General features: G+C 37.5%; 1 protein-coding gene across 1 annotated transcript in view; it reads left to right on the forward strand.

Annotated features, from left to right (window-relative positions):
- TFEC (transcription factor EC) overlaps positions 1–13,581 on the forward strand; it is a 97,240-nt gene extending 83,659 nt beyond the window's left edge. Inside the window, exons 9-11 of the mRNA XM_035902194.1 lie at positions 292–367; positions 8,471–8,618; positions 9,532–13,581. Of these exons, the coding sequence (XP_035758087.1) occupies positions 292–367; positions 8,471–8,618; positions 9,532–9,912 (605 nt within the window). The 3' untranslated portion in view covers positions 9,913–13,581. The remainder of the gene's footprint in view (positions 1–291; positions 368–8,470; positions 8,619–9,531) is intronic.
- The last annotated feature ends 3,059 nt before the right edge of the window (positions 13,582–16,640 follow it).

Genomic DNA, 16,640 nt, shown 5'->3' on the forward strand with positions numbered 1-16,640 from the left:
AGGGAAAAAAAGAAGAAGAGTTACCTCATATTTACGTGACTATTTCATTCTCTAGGAGTCTAGTCGTAAACGGGGGAGAAAGCTACAGGTAGGGTAAGATACAGAGATAGTAATCATGGAGTTTGTCCTGAGAGTAAGTCAGAGACAGGTAAGAAATCATGTTGGGACTTCTATTTGAGGAAGAAATTTTCTGTACATTGACTGACTTGTTTTTAACTAATGGAAACATTTTATGTTGAATTTCTCCAAGCATATTTCATCATAAAAATAGTAACTGTTTCTTTTTAACAGTTGAGAGAAGAAGAAGGTATAATATTAATTACCGAATCAAGGAGCTTGGCACACTCATCCCCAAGTCTAATGATCCGTGAGTTCAACAGTCTTTCCTATAATAATGTTTATAGTTTAAATATAGGGGGGAAAAAAGAGACAATTGCATATACTGGCTATAGGATTGAGTAATGGGATACAAAATCTTCCATGCCAGGTCACTGGCTCAGATCAGGCTGTCAAAGTAACAAACCTTTGACAGATTTTTGGTGCCTGTTGGGAAAACTTATGTGAAAGGATAATAAAATGAAAGCCATTCCAGGGTGTTTAAGAAAAGAGAATGCCACATCAGGGGAAAAAAAAAAAAAAAAAACCAAGCAAAAATCCAAACAAAACCAAAAAGAAGGAAAATAAAAAGTTAAGCCAAACAACAGAAAGTCCAGCTGTCTGTCCCTGGGAGCAGTTGTGTGGTGTCTGGAGAAGGGAGTGACACTTTCAGCCCTTGCCATGGGCCCTCTAGTGGGGTAAGACAAAATGCACATTGTCACTGTCTGCCCTTTGCCTAAGAAAAAAAAATCAGTTTAAGAGTCTGTAGACTGAGCATTTTTCCAAAGTCCTCCACTCAGTTAGTGCAGGGAAAACAACAGCCCTAAAATGCAAGGATAAAAATAATAATTGCTATAATTGCTATAATAATAGCATTTTATACTAATGCATATACTTACAGTTACACAAAATGCATATTGCTTAAACTATACCTGCATTCCCTTAAAGCTTATATTTGTCATCAATATGAAAAAAGCCTCCTCAGTAGGAAAGCCTATTGCAGGATTAGCAATAACAATTCAGTGTGATATTTAATGCTGAACTTTAGCCTTGGATTTCTTGTGTCACTCAGAGAAGCCTTAAGACCATGCAGTAGCATGATTGTGACTTGCATAAAATTGATTATACAGATTTTGTCTTTATCATTTGCATGTCAATACAGACCTGCATGATACTTCAAATGAAAACATCTATTGATATTTCAGCCTTTTTTTTTTTTTTCATTAGGACTAAGAAACTTTTGTTTATATTAAGGATTTCTATAACAATATAAAGCTGTGTGAGACCTAGATAAGTACAAGGCTGGCATAACAAACCACTCGGAGTGAAATCACCAGAGAGAAAGTTAACATACTGCATCCATTTTAGAGAATTCATGAACTCGGCTCCTTCTACAGCATCCACCCAAGTTTAGATAAATGGGCATGCTCTTGTTATTAATATAGAATTAGGTATTACAGCTGAATTAAAATAAGAAGTGCTTTAAGTTTTGGCCACATGTGATCCATTGCAAATACAGACTGGCAGAAGAGTTTTCATTTTGCTGGTGCATCTTTCAGTATTCAAGACCATTTAGGCAAATAATTGAAAGATTTCTCAGAAAAACAGTGGATGGCACTGTTGGTTTGCAGCTATAAAGCAATAATGGAAGTGAGTTATGCTGCAATTAGAAACAGGCATGAGGTACAAATTCCGGTTGCAGTATTTGATTGCCTACAGAGGTGTTTCAGTTATGTATTTTGGTCTCGATTCAGGAGTAGTTTATGAACTTATTCCAAACATTAATAGCTAGAGCAATCACTTAAGCTCTTCTTAAACTTAATGATCTGGACCTGTAATTTTGCTCCAGTAAGTGGATGATGGATTTTACTCACAGATTTGGGTGTTGTTCCCTGATTAAAAAGTTTCAGGTACAGATCCTGAAGACATCACCTTTTTGTGTTTTAGTCTGCAAACCGATGACTGAGTTCAGCAGTTGACAGCCCCAAAACAGCTCATGTTTACAAAAGCATGAGGTGAACTTAAGTGTCTTACGTTCCGAGGGCTGCTATCTTCAAAAGGCTAGTAATCAGTAGTCCTTTAGAAAATAGGCCTATTTAAAAGCTCTCAAGTTGGTGTTAAGAAAAAAAGAGGCATCAAAAGGTGCAGGATGCTTTTGAAAACCTAGATTATAACATTGCTGTAGTTTAGTGCCAGGTTAAATTAATCCGAAGAAGAGTAAACACTTTTTTTTAATATATATATATATATTTGTAGGTGGAAATACATTAATTTGACCTTGTTGTTTTGTTGGCTGAGCAGATAAAAAATATTATTTCTTGCTGGTATGGTCCTGTGTTGCTAAATCATATCTCAGGGTCCTTACCCTCTCTTTCAGTTCTTGCTTTTTCCTTCATAACACCTTACTGTGCCCCCAATCTGCCCTCTTCTTCTTTGAAAGAAAGAGATGTATCATCTCTTACAATACTTTATCTGTAATATTTTATCACACATAGCATTTTCACCTCATATATTGATTTTAGAAGATTCTTCTTATAGTGGGAACTTAGCTGGAAAAGGAGAAACTGACCTGATGCTTGGACTAATGACAGTGAAGCAAATCAGCCTTTGCATTGAAGAGCAAATACTACTATAACTAAGCCGTTGTGGTTAGCATGCCTGTCCCAGATGGCTTGCTTCAAGATTGCATTCAGACTCAAGAACAGAAAAGGACATTTTTGATGCTATTTAGAAACCTTTTATGATTTATATTTCTTAGAAGTGGTGTGGGGGGTTTTTATTTCACTTTTGTTTTGTTAGTTATATAGTGAACTTGTTTGGCTCCTGCAGAGCTTCTGCAGGGCCTTTCTTTTGACTGGCTTAAACCCCTATTCTTTTCACTTTTTTTTTTTTAATTTAATGGTGAAAAGTATGGATTATGTTGCTTAAATGAATGGGTGTTTTAAGTTCACTTCATCAGCATTAGAAAATGGAGATAAGTATAAATTGCAAAGAAGTTTGACTCTTTTATTTTTCAATGCTTAGATATCCAAGTGGTAGATGATTCAGAAATGCAAAACAGCTATACAGAATAATTAAAAAATAGAATAAAAAAGGCCCAAAATACCCCGTCGTATTTTGCTGAAAAACTCAGAACCTGCTCTTTTAAATATACCTACCTTTCCCTTCATGGTTCCTTTGTGTTCAGCCTTTCAGAACCCAGTTTTAGGTGGCTAACTGGACTTCACTTTGTGATAGAGTCTCAAAATGCCTATACAAGAACTTTTTTTATGGTAGATTGACAAGAACGGATAGAAATCCTAAGGAAAAAAATAAATCTTTCCTCTAAGAATTCTAGTCATTTTACAGAACTGGGATGTTAAGAGAACCACTGAGGATTGGGGCAGAAGTGGTGGGTTGCTCCTACCTTCTCTCTGCTCTCTGCATCTGCCTGTGCCTGACCTTCTGTCGGTGGTCTGTGGACAGACCGGCTAACGGCCAGCACGGCCACGTTTCTTGTAAAGGAAAAGCCTGTGTGCACTCATGCTATTATAAAATGGAAACTTGCTGCCCCTTTCAGGAGAATACACTTTGTAATTGTGCAGGTCACCAAAACAAGTACAAAGTCCTTCGAAGTATTTCTTTGAGCAAGCATAGTTTAAAGTTATTTTCTCAGAAGTTTTCGTTAATTAGTTTTAATCTTAGATGATCAGATGCTCTCATCCTTCCTACAGGAGTTCAACTTGTGTAAACTAGTGAAGCTCTTTGACTTCAGTAAAGTTACCTTAATGGAAATGAGCTGAAGATCAGTCTCATGGCTCTGATTCTTTTCTCTTAAATGAGAAACTCTCCTAGGTGAGAGTTTAGAGAGTGAAAGAGTAACATGAAAAAGAGAATTCCTGCCATTTCCAACAGTTGCAACTGTTTTGTCTGTTTTTATAAAACAGTTTCCAACAAAATTAGTAACAACCACCAGTGGCTGCTCAGTTCTTAAAAGTTCTCAAACGGGTTCATAGGCCTTGTCGTTTCGAATTTTATCTCTATTATACACTGAACAAACACAAGATATAAAACTCTAAAAAGCAAACCCCACAATTTCCTAGTGCCACTTCTATCATTTTCAGATAACTTTATTTGCACCCAAATTAGAAATCAGCATTTTCAGAGAAATAACAGAAAACCAATAACTGATCAGATAATTTCTGAAATTCTGAGTTCTTCTTATGCACTTGCTGTGCTTGGATTTAATCCAACTTCTAATTCTGAGGTGTTTTTTCCTTCCCAACATAGATGAGTTTGCTTGCCTGCCTGCTAGGCAGAGCTAGGTGCATTGCAGCCTATTGCTGTGCAGGAACCTCTCCCATGTTATTCCCCCCATCTGCCTTCATCCCCACTAGTTATATTGCTACTCTTCCAGCTCTGCACATATGCAGAGAGCTTCTGTTTCTCCATAGCACTGTCCTGTGACTGGTATATGGTGCTCTGGGCTAAAATGGATGGAGAGTGTCTGTCATGCAGAACCAGCACAGACATCTTCAGTATTTTCTTTTGCTCCCAGTATAAATAGAGAGACACGGAGTGAAATAAATGTTTACTTCTAAGGTGACCAGCTGATCCCTTGCTCTGTTGCCTTCAGACATTGGAAGACTTAATTCCAGTATTCCTAATTAAATAAGACACCAACCAGTATATGTGTACATGAGTAGATGCAGAAGATATGTGGGATACACACATCCGCACAGACACACTCACATACACACACACTAACAGACTCTTAAATGATAATAGTAACCACAGCATTTTCACATCGGATCCCCATAATAGCTTTGCCTCTCAAATTAGTAAATATTACCTCAAGAGATATCTACCCATATGTATCTCATGCAGAAGCTGACCAGATCCACCTCTCTGGCAGTCTGATTTCAGGAGTTAGCCCACCAGTGAAGATTTGTTTCAACCTGTGAGAAAAAATACCATTACCGTATACATAAAAATTCAAACTATCAAAGCAACATGAACTAAAAGTGAGCGATATCACAAAGGTTTTCAGTTATGTATAACATGAATGAATTTCATCACAAAAAGATTCCAAATACAGTCATGAATATACGGCTTATTCATATGTCAATCAGAAAAATTAACCAAAAATATTTTTGTCTGAATTTGCTTTTGAATTCATAACATTTTATAACTGACATGAAATTGTGAAATCACTACGAAATATTTGCCAGATATGTGATATCTGTATATCTTTCTCCTGCTGTTACGTCTTAATTATTTACATTTTGCCAGCTATTGATTAATTTCTAATTTCATAGTGCTACATTTTTATGTTAAGACTATCAGTCCAAAACTGGCTTAGTTTTGTCTTAATTACATGCCAGGAGGAGCTGACCCCACCCCCCCTTGCCTAGGCAGACTGTGTTTCTCCAGAGTTTATGCTATAGGCTTTCTTACTGCTCTAGCACTTTTCAAAGTTGCCATGAAAATGTCCTAAATCAGTCATTTTCACTTGAAATTAAACAGAACCCTACTGTAATTCTGAGCTATATATAGCACATATAGCTCATAATCTGAGATGACAGTGGAGATTCCCAGTTTGAAATTTTTTCCTCCTAACTTTAGCTGCTCCTATTTATTCAGAAGTGCTCTGGTGTAGACAGACAGACACCTCACTGCCTTTCAAACTCCACTGCAATTCAGACATAAATAGAAACCTCTCAGTATTTTAATTAACTTTCCAAAGAGGTGTGAAGAAAACAAGATTATAATGTGGCGATGGCAGTCAAATATTTGTCCAGAAAATAAGCATAATCCATACAAAAAACTTCCTTAACCTTTACAGTTTGAACATAGGTATCCCACAGGCAAGGAGAAAATCTTCTCCTAGGAGGGAGTCCATGGGATGCTGGCAGGAAAATATTCTGTGCTCCCACCTGGGCAAGAAGTACAGGGAGAGGAAGGAGGAGGCAGAGGGGCTGCTAAGAGATGATTTTTCCCCTCTACTCGGCTTTGGTGAGGCCTCACCTCGAATCCTGTGTTCAGTTTTGGGCCCCTCACTACAAGAAGGACATTGAGGTGCTGGAGCGAGTCCAGAGAAGGACAATGAAGCTGGTAAGGGGTCTGGAGCACAAGTCTTATGAGGAGCAGCTGAGGGAACTGGGGTTGTTTAGCCTGGAGAAGAGGAGGCTGAGGGGAGACCTTATTGCCCTCTACAACTGCCTGAAAGGAGGTTGTAGTAAGGTGGGTGTTGGTCTCTTCTCCCAAGCAACAAGCGATAGAACAAGAGGAAATGGCCTCAAGTTGCTCCAGGGCAGGTTTAGATTGGATACTAGGAAAAATTTCTACACTGAAAGGGTTATCAGGCACTGAAATGGGCTGCCCAGGGAAGCGGTGGAGTCCCTGTCCCTGGAGGTATTTAAAAGACAGGTAGACGAGGTGCCTAGAGACATAGTTTAGTGGTGGACAGGTGCAGTTGGACTCAATGATCTTAAAGGTCTTTTCCAACCAAATGATTCTATGATTCAGCTGTCATGAGGGACACAGGTTCTGCTCTTGGCTCCCACTTCTGCTTCAGTTTTTTGACCAGGGATGGTCTAGATGAGAATACATACCCACTTCAGCCAGCAGCCTCTGATGCTTTGGCTTTGCAGACAGCAGTGTCTGAGGCAATAATTATTTTCCCTCTGACCTCCTCTCCTTCTAATCCCAAAAGCTGTGATGAGGGGAGGTCCCAGTGTGCTGGAGCCCCAACGTTTGTGTGCTGCCCAGAGAAGACAGAGATGTGAATTTGAGCCCTCTCTGATTCTCCCAAATATTTAGCAGATGATCTAAATTCTAGGATATGGTTAAACTCTGTGATGCTTTATCACAAACAGTTTTGCATATTCCTCTGAGCACCTTTAATGCTATCAGCTCTATAAGGTTTTATCCCTAGTACAATGCATCAGGAAAGACCAGGTGGTCCAGGTCCCCAAATCCTGTACCTGCCTGGATTTTGGCCTATACATTCAGTAGAAAGACAACTGCCTTAGTGGAAGTCTGTCAGGGTGCTTAGCCTTGGGGTAAGGCTGCAAGGTTCCTTGGGCACTTACTCTGAGGGGCTGACCGTAAAGCATAGATATATGATCCATAGACTGTAAAGTGTAAATCCACTCCGTATCACAGTTTTACTCACCATAGGTGAGCATGTGAGTAGGAGCAGGTCTCATTAACTAACGTTACCAAGGAATAATGGAAAGTGATGATTGACTGGAGTATAATTTATATTTCTTTTTGACTCTATAAATGCCAGCATATATGTATTTGGAGTAGGTACTAAAAAAATGCACCGTGGTGGTTATTTGTCACTCCCAACCTCAGATTCTTACTGGTTTAAATAGCTTTTTCCTTCTCAGGTTGCTTTCTAGGACCAGAATCTCTGCCAATCTTCTGCTTGGTCTAAGATATCTTGCAGTGACATGGATAGTTTGGATAAACCCTTCTGTCTGTATATTTAATGCAGCGAGCCCATCCCGTATCATAAAATACTAAACTTTTTTAGAAAGGGCTTAATTTTCAACAAATTTCATTCTTGTTCCAAGGCCTCCACAACCTTACATAAAGGAATACATGGAAAGTTGATAAAGGGATACATGAAAGCCCCTGAACAGATGCATTTGAACAAGTGTATTGTTGTTAGTAAGACTGCTCGTAAGCTGGAAGTTAAACCATGATTTCCTGAATAATGGACAGGTTTAATCTTCTTTTTTTACAAGGCTTTTATTTTGAGTTGGGGTCTGCATATAGCTGTGGATTTTAACTTGGTTTATATTGTTTCAAGATTTTTGAACAGGATTTTTGTCGTTCCATAGCCTTTATGGTTTCCAAAGTGTGATTTGTCTGGTCTATCATCAATGAGGAGTGGCATTCAGCACAGACCTTTTTTTTTTTTCCAACAAGCATAAAAGCAACCTCATTAGTAAGTCAGGTAAAAGGAGTAGTATATTCAAAATGATCTTTAAAAATTTAGGCTTAAGTCCTCAGTAATGTATATTTCCTAGTTCATTAATGCAGAAATACTGCACATAGATTTTAATCTTAGAGTTAATAATAAAAGCAATTTTCACTAAAAATATAAAAACTGTAATGGTAGAATCATGATATTGCATTTAGCTCTCCCACAAAAAGTCACTTTATTACTTTCTTTTGACACTTATTTTCATTCTGGGATTAATTTTACTATATAAGGGCTTCTTAACTATTCTATTAAAATTTCCATTCAGAAGCAATAATATCTAAGAGTGAATAATAGTCATGTAAATCATTATTTCATATTAATGTAAAAGATTTTGTAAGTTCTTATGAATTCTGCTGACATGCACAATTGTGAAAAGGTTATCTCTACATTCTGCAGTGATATGCGCTGGAACAAAGGAACTATTTTAAAAGCATCAGTGGAGTACATCAAGTGGCTACAAAAAGAACAACAGAGAGCCAGAGAATTAGAACACAGGCAGAAGAAATTAGAGCATGCTAACAGAAGACTTCTACTCCGAATTCAGGTTTGTATAAGAGCATCGCCATGAACTACAAAGCTTTCTCAGTACTTATCCCTCATCAAATTTTATTAATCTATATCATTTTTCCCCAAATGGCATTTATTAAAAATGAATTGGCTTTCCCTATTTATTGCTGTGTATATTGGGGAGGGGGTATTTTTTAGATTTATAGGAAATCCCTTTGATAATTAGACCTTACATAAAGGAATACATGGAAAGTTAATAAAGTATTTGTACAAACAGTTTCCTTATGTGTGTATTAGAGCCAGAGAAAGACAAAACCGGAAGCAAAAAAGTATATTCCTGCAGCCAAAAATCAATACCGGACACAAAATTCCCTTCAGTAAGGGAATTTCCCCTTTATAACCATTTCACATGTTACAATTCCTTGGGTATAGTGTGCCATCTTTATATCTGCTTGTGACATGAAGCAGCAGAATATGGCCCTGCATGGCTTGAACTGCAAGATTTGAATATAGATACATATGAAGATGAGATAGACAGACAGACAGACATAAAATCAATCATCTTATATATGGTGATTTACACATATGTCTGTATATCATAAACATCATCAAGTAAAGTATCTTCTGTTTCTCCGGATAGCAGTGGATAACGAACTAGGAAGATGCAACAGTCTTCTGTCACCGTTATTAGGTTCAGTATGCAATGGTTTTGGAGAGGCTGTCCTACCTCACGTTCCTGTGGGACAGTTGTTTAAGAGTGGGTGGGGAAATAAGAAAACCACTCTAGTGGCAAGTTTTCACAGATTAACAATTTCATATTTTAAAATGTAGTCTCACAACTGGACAAAAGTTGTAATTAATTTGCATGCATGATCCTTATTGCAATAGCTCTGAAGACACTGTTTCATCTTTTAAAGTGATTATCTAATTTATTTTTTTTTTAATGTTAGGAACTAGAGATCCAGGCACGTGCACACGGCCTTCCCATCATGTCTTCACTCAGTGCTGTCGATTTAGCTGCCCAGGTCATCAAGCAACAGTCTTATCCAGAGGAGAACTCTGTAGACTACTCACAACAAATGCCTCTGGCACATGGACCAAATTCTGATGTTTGCGATGGATCTACAGCCTTTTCTGATCCACTTTCACACTTCACGGATTTGTCCTTCAGCGCAGCTTTAAAAGAAGAGCAACGGCTAGAGGAAATTTTACTGGATGACACGGTGTCACCGTTTGGAACAGACCCGCTCTTGTCCTCCACGTCCCCAGCTGCATCAAAAGAGAGCAGCAGGAGAAGCAGCTTTAGCACAGATGATGGAGATGATTTATAAAAGCAGAAAGGGCCTCATACTTCTCTAAACCACTTGCTAAAAGACTGAGTTGAATGTAAGCATGGTGTTTGTGCTTATTTTAAACACAAATAAGGACAACCACTGTGAAGATAAGTTACTACATGACAAGGGTTTAAATCAGCCCTCGGTTCACAGGAAAATGAGATGGACATGAACTCATATTACTTCGTCCCAGATTTACACCCTCTGTTCACAGCTGACATTTGCACAAATCTTTCTTCACTGGGATGTTTTTACTATTGTTCCATGACTTTTTACAGCACTATGAAAATGGTTACCACAAAAGGAATACCCATGTTACAAAAGTGTACTCAAACTCTCTCTTCAGTCTGCATTCACTGTGTTCTGCTATAAACATAAGTTTTAGTAATTCCTTAATTTCTCTTTTTTATATGACTAAAAATTCTACAAACCATGAAGCAACAGGGAACTATTTAAGCTGTGAACTATAGAGATGTTACAGGTTTTAAAATCTGAAAAAAACAGATGGTAATGCTTTCGCACAAGTGAAGTGAGCATGAAATTTAAACTGCATAGACTTCTCTTTAAAAGGAGAAAATCCATTAAGCTTTTCATGAGATTCCTTTTTTTAAAAATTTCATTTGTAGAAAAAGAACAGACTTTTAATATATGTTTTAATGATACAGAAGAAAAATGGAGACTAACATAATGACAGAGGCTCAGATGAACTCAGACAGAAAAAGATATGACATTTCAACAGAATGACTGTATGGGTGTGCAAGACTCAACAAAGATACTTGGTGTTACAATTAGCACAATTTAAAACAAGCGCTACCGGTAACAGTGCTATGTCAGCTACTTATTCCAAGAATATTCAAACTGTGTCCTTTTTTGTATGGAAGAGATCAGAATTCAGAGACACGACAGTGTGCTTCTGGACAGTGCTTTCAGTGTCCTTTGGGAGCACAGTAAGGTTTTTCTAAAGGGACTCTACTTTATCCATATGCATGCCATTGATCCATTTGGAAATGGAGGGAAATTACAAGATTCCCATTGCATATACTTGAAGCACAGAGAATATAATTTCAAATCTGGCTTTGGATTCACTGCGGAAAAGCTGAAAAGGAAGACTTTTCAAACCAAAGGGGATGTTCAGAAGTGTTGATGTGATGCACTGTTTCTCATTCCTAGCTTGTTCAGAAAACATGTTTTGATGACTCAGTAAAGGCTTGGCAGGTAGAAGGCATATAGTTTCTATACATATTGAAATTCTGAAGAGTGATGTATGTTCCTGGATGACATTAAGTGCAATTATTCTAATTGTAATATCAATACATGGGAAAATAAGCTGGCACGGGTTCTTCATAGGTCTTCCTCAACCAGAGCCAAAAGATCACATTTGGGAGTTCTCTAGTGATTCAAAATATGTTTCAAAAGTGTGTACTAATTTTGCTGTCACTGAGCCTGCTTCATGCCCCAGAAGTGTCACAGGATTGGAAATAGTAAGAAGAGATTAAAATGGATTGTTGTTTGCATTAGTGTTTTAAATGTATTTAAACATATTATCCAAGAACAGAGCAATTTTTTCTTCCTGTTGCCTCTTCTGTTATTGCTTCGTGTGTCCTCTTCACAGTCCTTGTGAGGTTTGTGTCCCTCCAGGGCTGTAGCCCATTCCTGACCAACCCAGATGGTGTCACACTAGTTTCTTAATTGGAAAGTTAGCAGTGGGATAATAAATTACATCAGGATGGCTATGAAAGATGATGGAGTATCCAATTTCACAAGAATATTTACATTTTTAGGAAACTCGAGGATTTCTATGAGCCTATGCAAACTACTTGGATGTAAGCTGAACAGAGCAGAACTGATTTTTGTGTTGTGTATGTGTGGGGACCCAGACAGCCCAGCACACACCTGACCCTCAGAAGAGGCTAAGATATGCTTCCACTGCATGGCTAAAAATTATAACAGCAAACAGTCCTCTGGTCATTTTCTTTTTTTTTTTTTTGTTTGTAGCATTGAAGAAAGTAATGGAAAGACAAATGAGTATTAACCAAATGTAATTGAAGATAGTATTTTAATTGGAGTGCTTCTATAAATTAAGCTCATTAGAAGAGGAACCACTTTGTCATAGTTTTGTGAAAGACTAGCTAACATTGACATTTGAATACAAAATACGATGAATTAGAAGTAACATTTATGCTCACATTATGTCTGGTGTAGGATGCATATTGTCCATTTCAGCTGATGAAAGGAGGGGATACTTGGTTGATATCAGATGCCATTTGTCCTTGTACTGCAGTTTCTAATACATTACTTTTAAACACACCAGTGTGGATTGCTCATAATGGAGAAAAAGAAATTAAATATGAATGTATTACATGATTTTCCCATTGAACTTTTACATGGGAGTTAGACCATACTTCTGAACTATATTGACTTCAACTAACATCTTGGATTTCATCACTTTTATAAGCACAGTTCTAAAAAAACATTATAGTGTATCCATTAAATTTTTTAAGTTGATTTTCATTCTTCTGACAATTGCTTCAGTCTGAAGCACCAGATTTTTTTTTTCTTTTCCTGCATAAGAAACTTAACAGAAGACAGTGAATGCTTCTTTTGCAACATACGGTATTGCACCTATCATTAAGCATATTCATGCTCTCTTCATTCACACAGAATCCCCAACCCCCTTGCCCAAAACACTAAATGTATCCATACCTGTAGGTGTGAATTATGGCAATGTTGTTTCACTACCATTAGGTTTTTTCTAGTAGGAAGTAATCATAATTAATATTTTAGCTAAAAACTATAACCTGTATAACAGCACCACTCCTGAAATTAAGTGGTGATACAGGGTGCAAGAAACAGGAATCTAGGACATCCTGGGGATAAAGAGGTGGTACTGAAGGCGTTTAGGAGATGTGTGTGCTGGCAACCATGTCCCAGCCTTTCTGGAGTAAGCATTCCCTCTCCCAGCCCAGGTTTGGTGAGGCCGCTGTGAGGCCAAGAGGACTGTTAGAGCAGAGCAGGGCATGGTCCTCCTGGCTTGCACAGAGGAAAGGGATGTCATGACCACAGGGACAAACCCTGACGTCCTTCCTCAGGCAGAATTTCTTTGCTGTCCATGCGAGTTTTATTGGACTAAAACGCAGTGCAAGCAAAATACACTTTTTAGCTATTTCCTACAGAGATCTGTTTATTGAAATCTCATGAAAGAGATGCATAATATGTCTGTGACTCCGGGCCTAGAAAAGAATTTAAAGACTTACAGGGTTTGACCTCAAGCGGGGCAGGGGGAACTGGCTATTTTTGTCAAGATGTATTAAATGAGGAGCTCTTGCTTTTTTCAGTAGCAGCTGTTCAAAGCTGGTGGACATATTCCTACAGAATACACAAAACAGAGGACTGATAATTACACAGAAGGAAAGGGAGCTGAAATATGAACATCCTGTTGAATTCATGAAATGGATATAGATGCTATACCAAGAACAGGAACCTAAATTATTTTGTTGCGCATAGCGTGGATAGCGTGAAGAGCTACAGAAAATGCAAACAGTTTTAACAAACAGGAACATGGTTGCTTTATATAGTAAAATAACTAAACATAATTCAGTCATTTAATCTTAATAAGAACATTGTTATTATAATACCTTTTGACTTTAATAGGGCTGTATATATGAATGGAGGATGTAAAATTATTGTAATTTAAAATTATGTTAAGTCTCTTAGATAAGTAAAGGCATTTACATTACTATTATGGGACTGTAGAATATTTTTATAATAATTGCTATTTTTCATTGTTAACCATATAGTATCTTGTTTTCTAAGTCAATGTATGCAGACAGAATGTACTTTATTACGCACTGTACATGCAATCTTTTTAAAATTACGTTTTATACATGCTGGTATTTTATGTTTATTATATGAATACAATTAAAGGACTGAAATTAAAACATCTCTTTATATGTCCCTTGTGAAACTTCACTATCCGGCCCCTCAAAGAATGCCATCACAAGACAATATAATAACATCCGCGAAGAACATCTGAGATACCTAACAGACAAAACACTTCACAACTGCTAAACATTTAGTCCATTACGATACATCATGATCCAGTAGCCTCCCATTAATAAAAATAATTGATACATTCTTTAATATGGTCTCCTGCCATCTATTTTCAGAATGTTGCAAAATTGCTAGCAGGCATGATGATATCAGTTAAATCACTAAGAAGCTCTACAAAAACCTTTTAATGTACTAGATGTTCCCCAGACAATCTAGGATAAACAGAATATTGTATTTTAAGATGTAAAACATTTTTAAAGCTGATAATTAGGTAGCATTTGGCACTAAAAGATACTCTTACTTAATGAATTAAGTAAGGATTTGGATTGCATTTTGAATTCCTAATATCAAAAGTGCTGCTTTCTTTAGAAGATACTTGGTGCTTTCTGTGCATGAAATGATGCAAAAGTTGCTGAGTAGCAATATATATTTCAGCTATAGTTTTGCAATAGTTCATTGTTTCATGTAGAATAGTGCTCATTGTTTGTGTACATCAGATAAACATTCTATTTGTAATAAAGATGTTCTTCAGGCTCTTTATTTCATCAAGTCATTAAGACACCCCTATCAGTATTAAAACAGAATATTATTATAAAAATTATTTAAAGTTCAGTGATTAGCCATGGAAAGAAGCTTTGCTTTTTTACATATTTATTATGCACTTAGGATTTGATCATAAAAGGTACTCAGCTCCTTTGTGAGGGACTGAGAGCCCTCAGTTCACTTTGAAGAAAGGCAATGCTCAGCCTGTTGCAGACTCAGATGCTTAACGATTAAATAAACAGCATCTGAAAATAAAATCAAAAGTTATTTCAGAGATTTGAAAAGCATTATGTGATACACTGCTTGATTAAAAGTAGTGATATTTGCAATGGACAGACAAACAGATTTAATGTCAGCATCATTTGTACTGACAACCAATGGGAGATTAGAGCAAAATGTATGAAGTTGTGATAATAATCAGATGAAAAGTCTAATTATAAAGGAGGCTGCAGCAGTGAAGTATGCTAAGGCTTATTGGTTAAATCACTGGTACCCATCACGTTAAATATATATCAGTTTCATTAATTGGCAACCACAAGACAAGTGTTCTATATTCAGGGTGGTGATGATTTTGATATAATCCACCACATTGTGGTTAAGTATATGATTCATGTAATAAGAAAAAGGTGCCTCCAGGCTATTGTTCCTAGCATGGATTAAAATTTACATATTGCTTCTCCTTATGTCAAAACATCTGGTGCCTGCAAATGCTAACATTTTGTTAAAAAGTTTCACAAGATAGGAAAAGTGGATTGGAAACATTGCATGTGAATCATTCAAGCATTATAATGGAATAAGAGGCTGAGTTATGAACAGACAGATTGAACAATAGTATAGTCAAAGAGATTCATATGCTTATGAGTTTGATAGGCAACACTTTGTATAAGAAGGGGAAATGCCCTAAATCATAAGAAATAACCAGTATTTTTTTTCAAATGTCATTGAGATATATCATCTCAGTTACTCTCCAAACTGCATTTTCCCCTCAAATAAGATCTCTGTACCTAAGTATATGCACTTAGTGCTGAGATCGTGGCTAATACATTTGTTTCATTTGTACACTTTAGTATGTTGGCATCCCTACCTGCCATGTAGTTTCATCAGAAAATTTCATGACTCTTATTTTTACTCTCCTATTTTACAGCAGTATAGCGGGGTATAGCAGGGTAGATCTCAAAAGATTTGGATGGCCAGTTATCCTAATCACCTTATTTCCTTGGAAAACCTAACAGTCCTTGCACCAGCACCTCGACCCTAGACTTAAGATCTTTTTCCCTTTGATTTCTAGGTGGGACTTAAGATGTTAGTTTTCACTTATTAAAAAAATATTTTTTTTGGTGCTAGGTTGTCCAGAAAGCTACATCACAGGTTGCTGTGATTAGCAGATACATTAATGTTGGAAACGTCCCTCTCTGTGAAAGAAGGGAATAAACAGTATTTTCTGTGAAGTGCCTTGAATCAAGTGATGCTATATCTATTAATTTTCTGGAATCAAAATATAAAAATTCCTAGATGGGCGTTGTGTTTGCAAAAGAGGAACCATTCAAAAAGTAATGGCTCCCTGAAAGTGCTTTTGCATATTAAAAACTTATTCATTGGATTAGAAATTTATTTTCTCCTTTAGGCCTCTGGAGTTCAAGCACTAAACATTTATGTGCCCTAAGTCCCCTGCCTCGACAATACCCCAGGGACGTCCTGGGACCGTGTGTCTGTGCAGCACAGACAGCTGTGGCAGTAATCACTCTTTTCTGCAACCCATCCCACCGGTGGCAGGCACGAACTAACAAAGCTTCTGGTAGTGAGCCCCATTCTCCCATCTTGCCAGGGAGGAACGTCTCTCCCCACCCTCACTTTCCACCTGTATTTCTTCCCTGGAGCTGGCACAGGTCTCCTAGTTGTCATGCCTCAAATCCAGAGCACGGTCACCTTGTAACCCTGCTAACACCTAACATGTTCAAAATCCGTAAGTACAGAACTGAGGTTACACAATCTGGTTGCCTGTGATAGCAAGCAAGGATTTGGTGATGTGCTTGAGCTCCTCTGCAGACCTCCCAGGCTGCCTCCCGCTGCGCCTGAGCGGGGTTTGACGAGAGGGTAGCCAAAGCCTAACACAGGCCAAGAGCTCTCCTGAC

Source organism: Egretta garzetta, unplaced genomic scaffold, assembly GCF_000687185.1.
Source record: "Egretta garzetta isolate BGI_Z169 unplaced genomic scaffold, ASM68718v1 scaffold169, whole genome shotgun sequence".
Classification (NCBI taxonomy): Eukaryota; Metazoa; Chordata; class Aves; order Pelecaniformes; family Ardeidae; genus Egretta; species Egretta garzetta.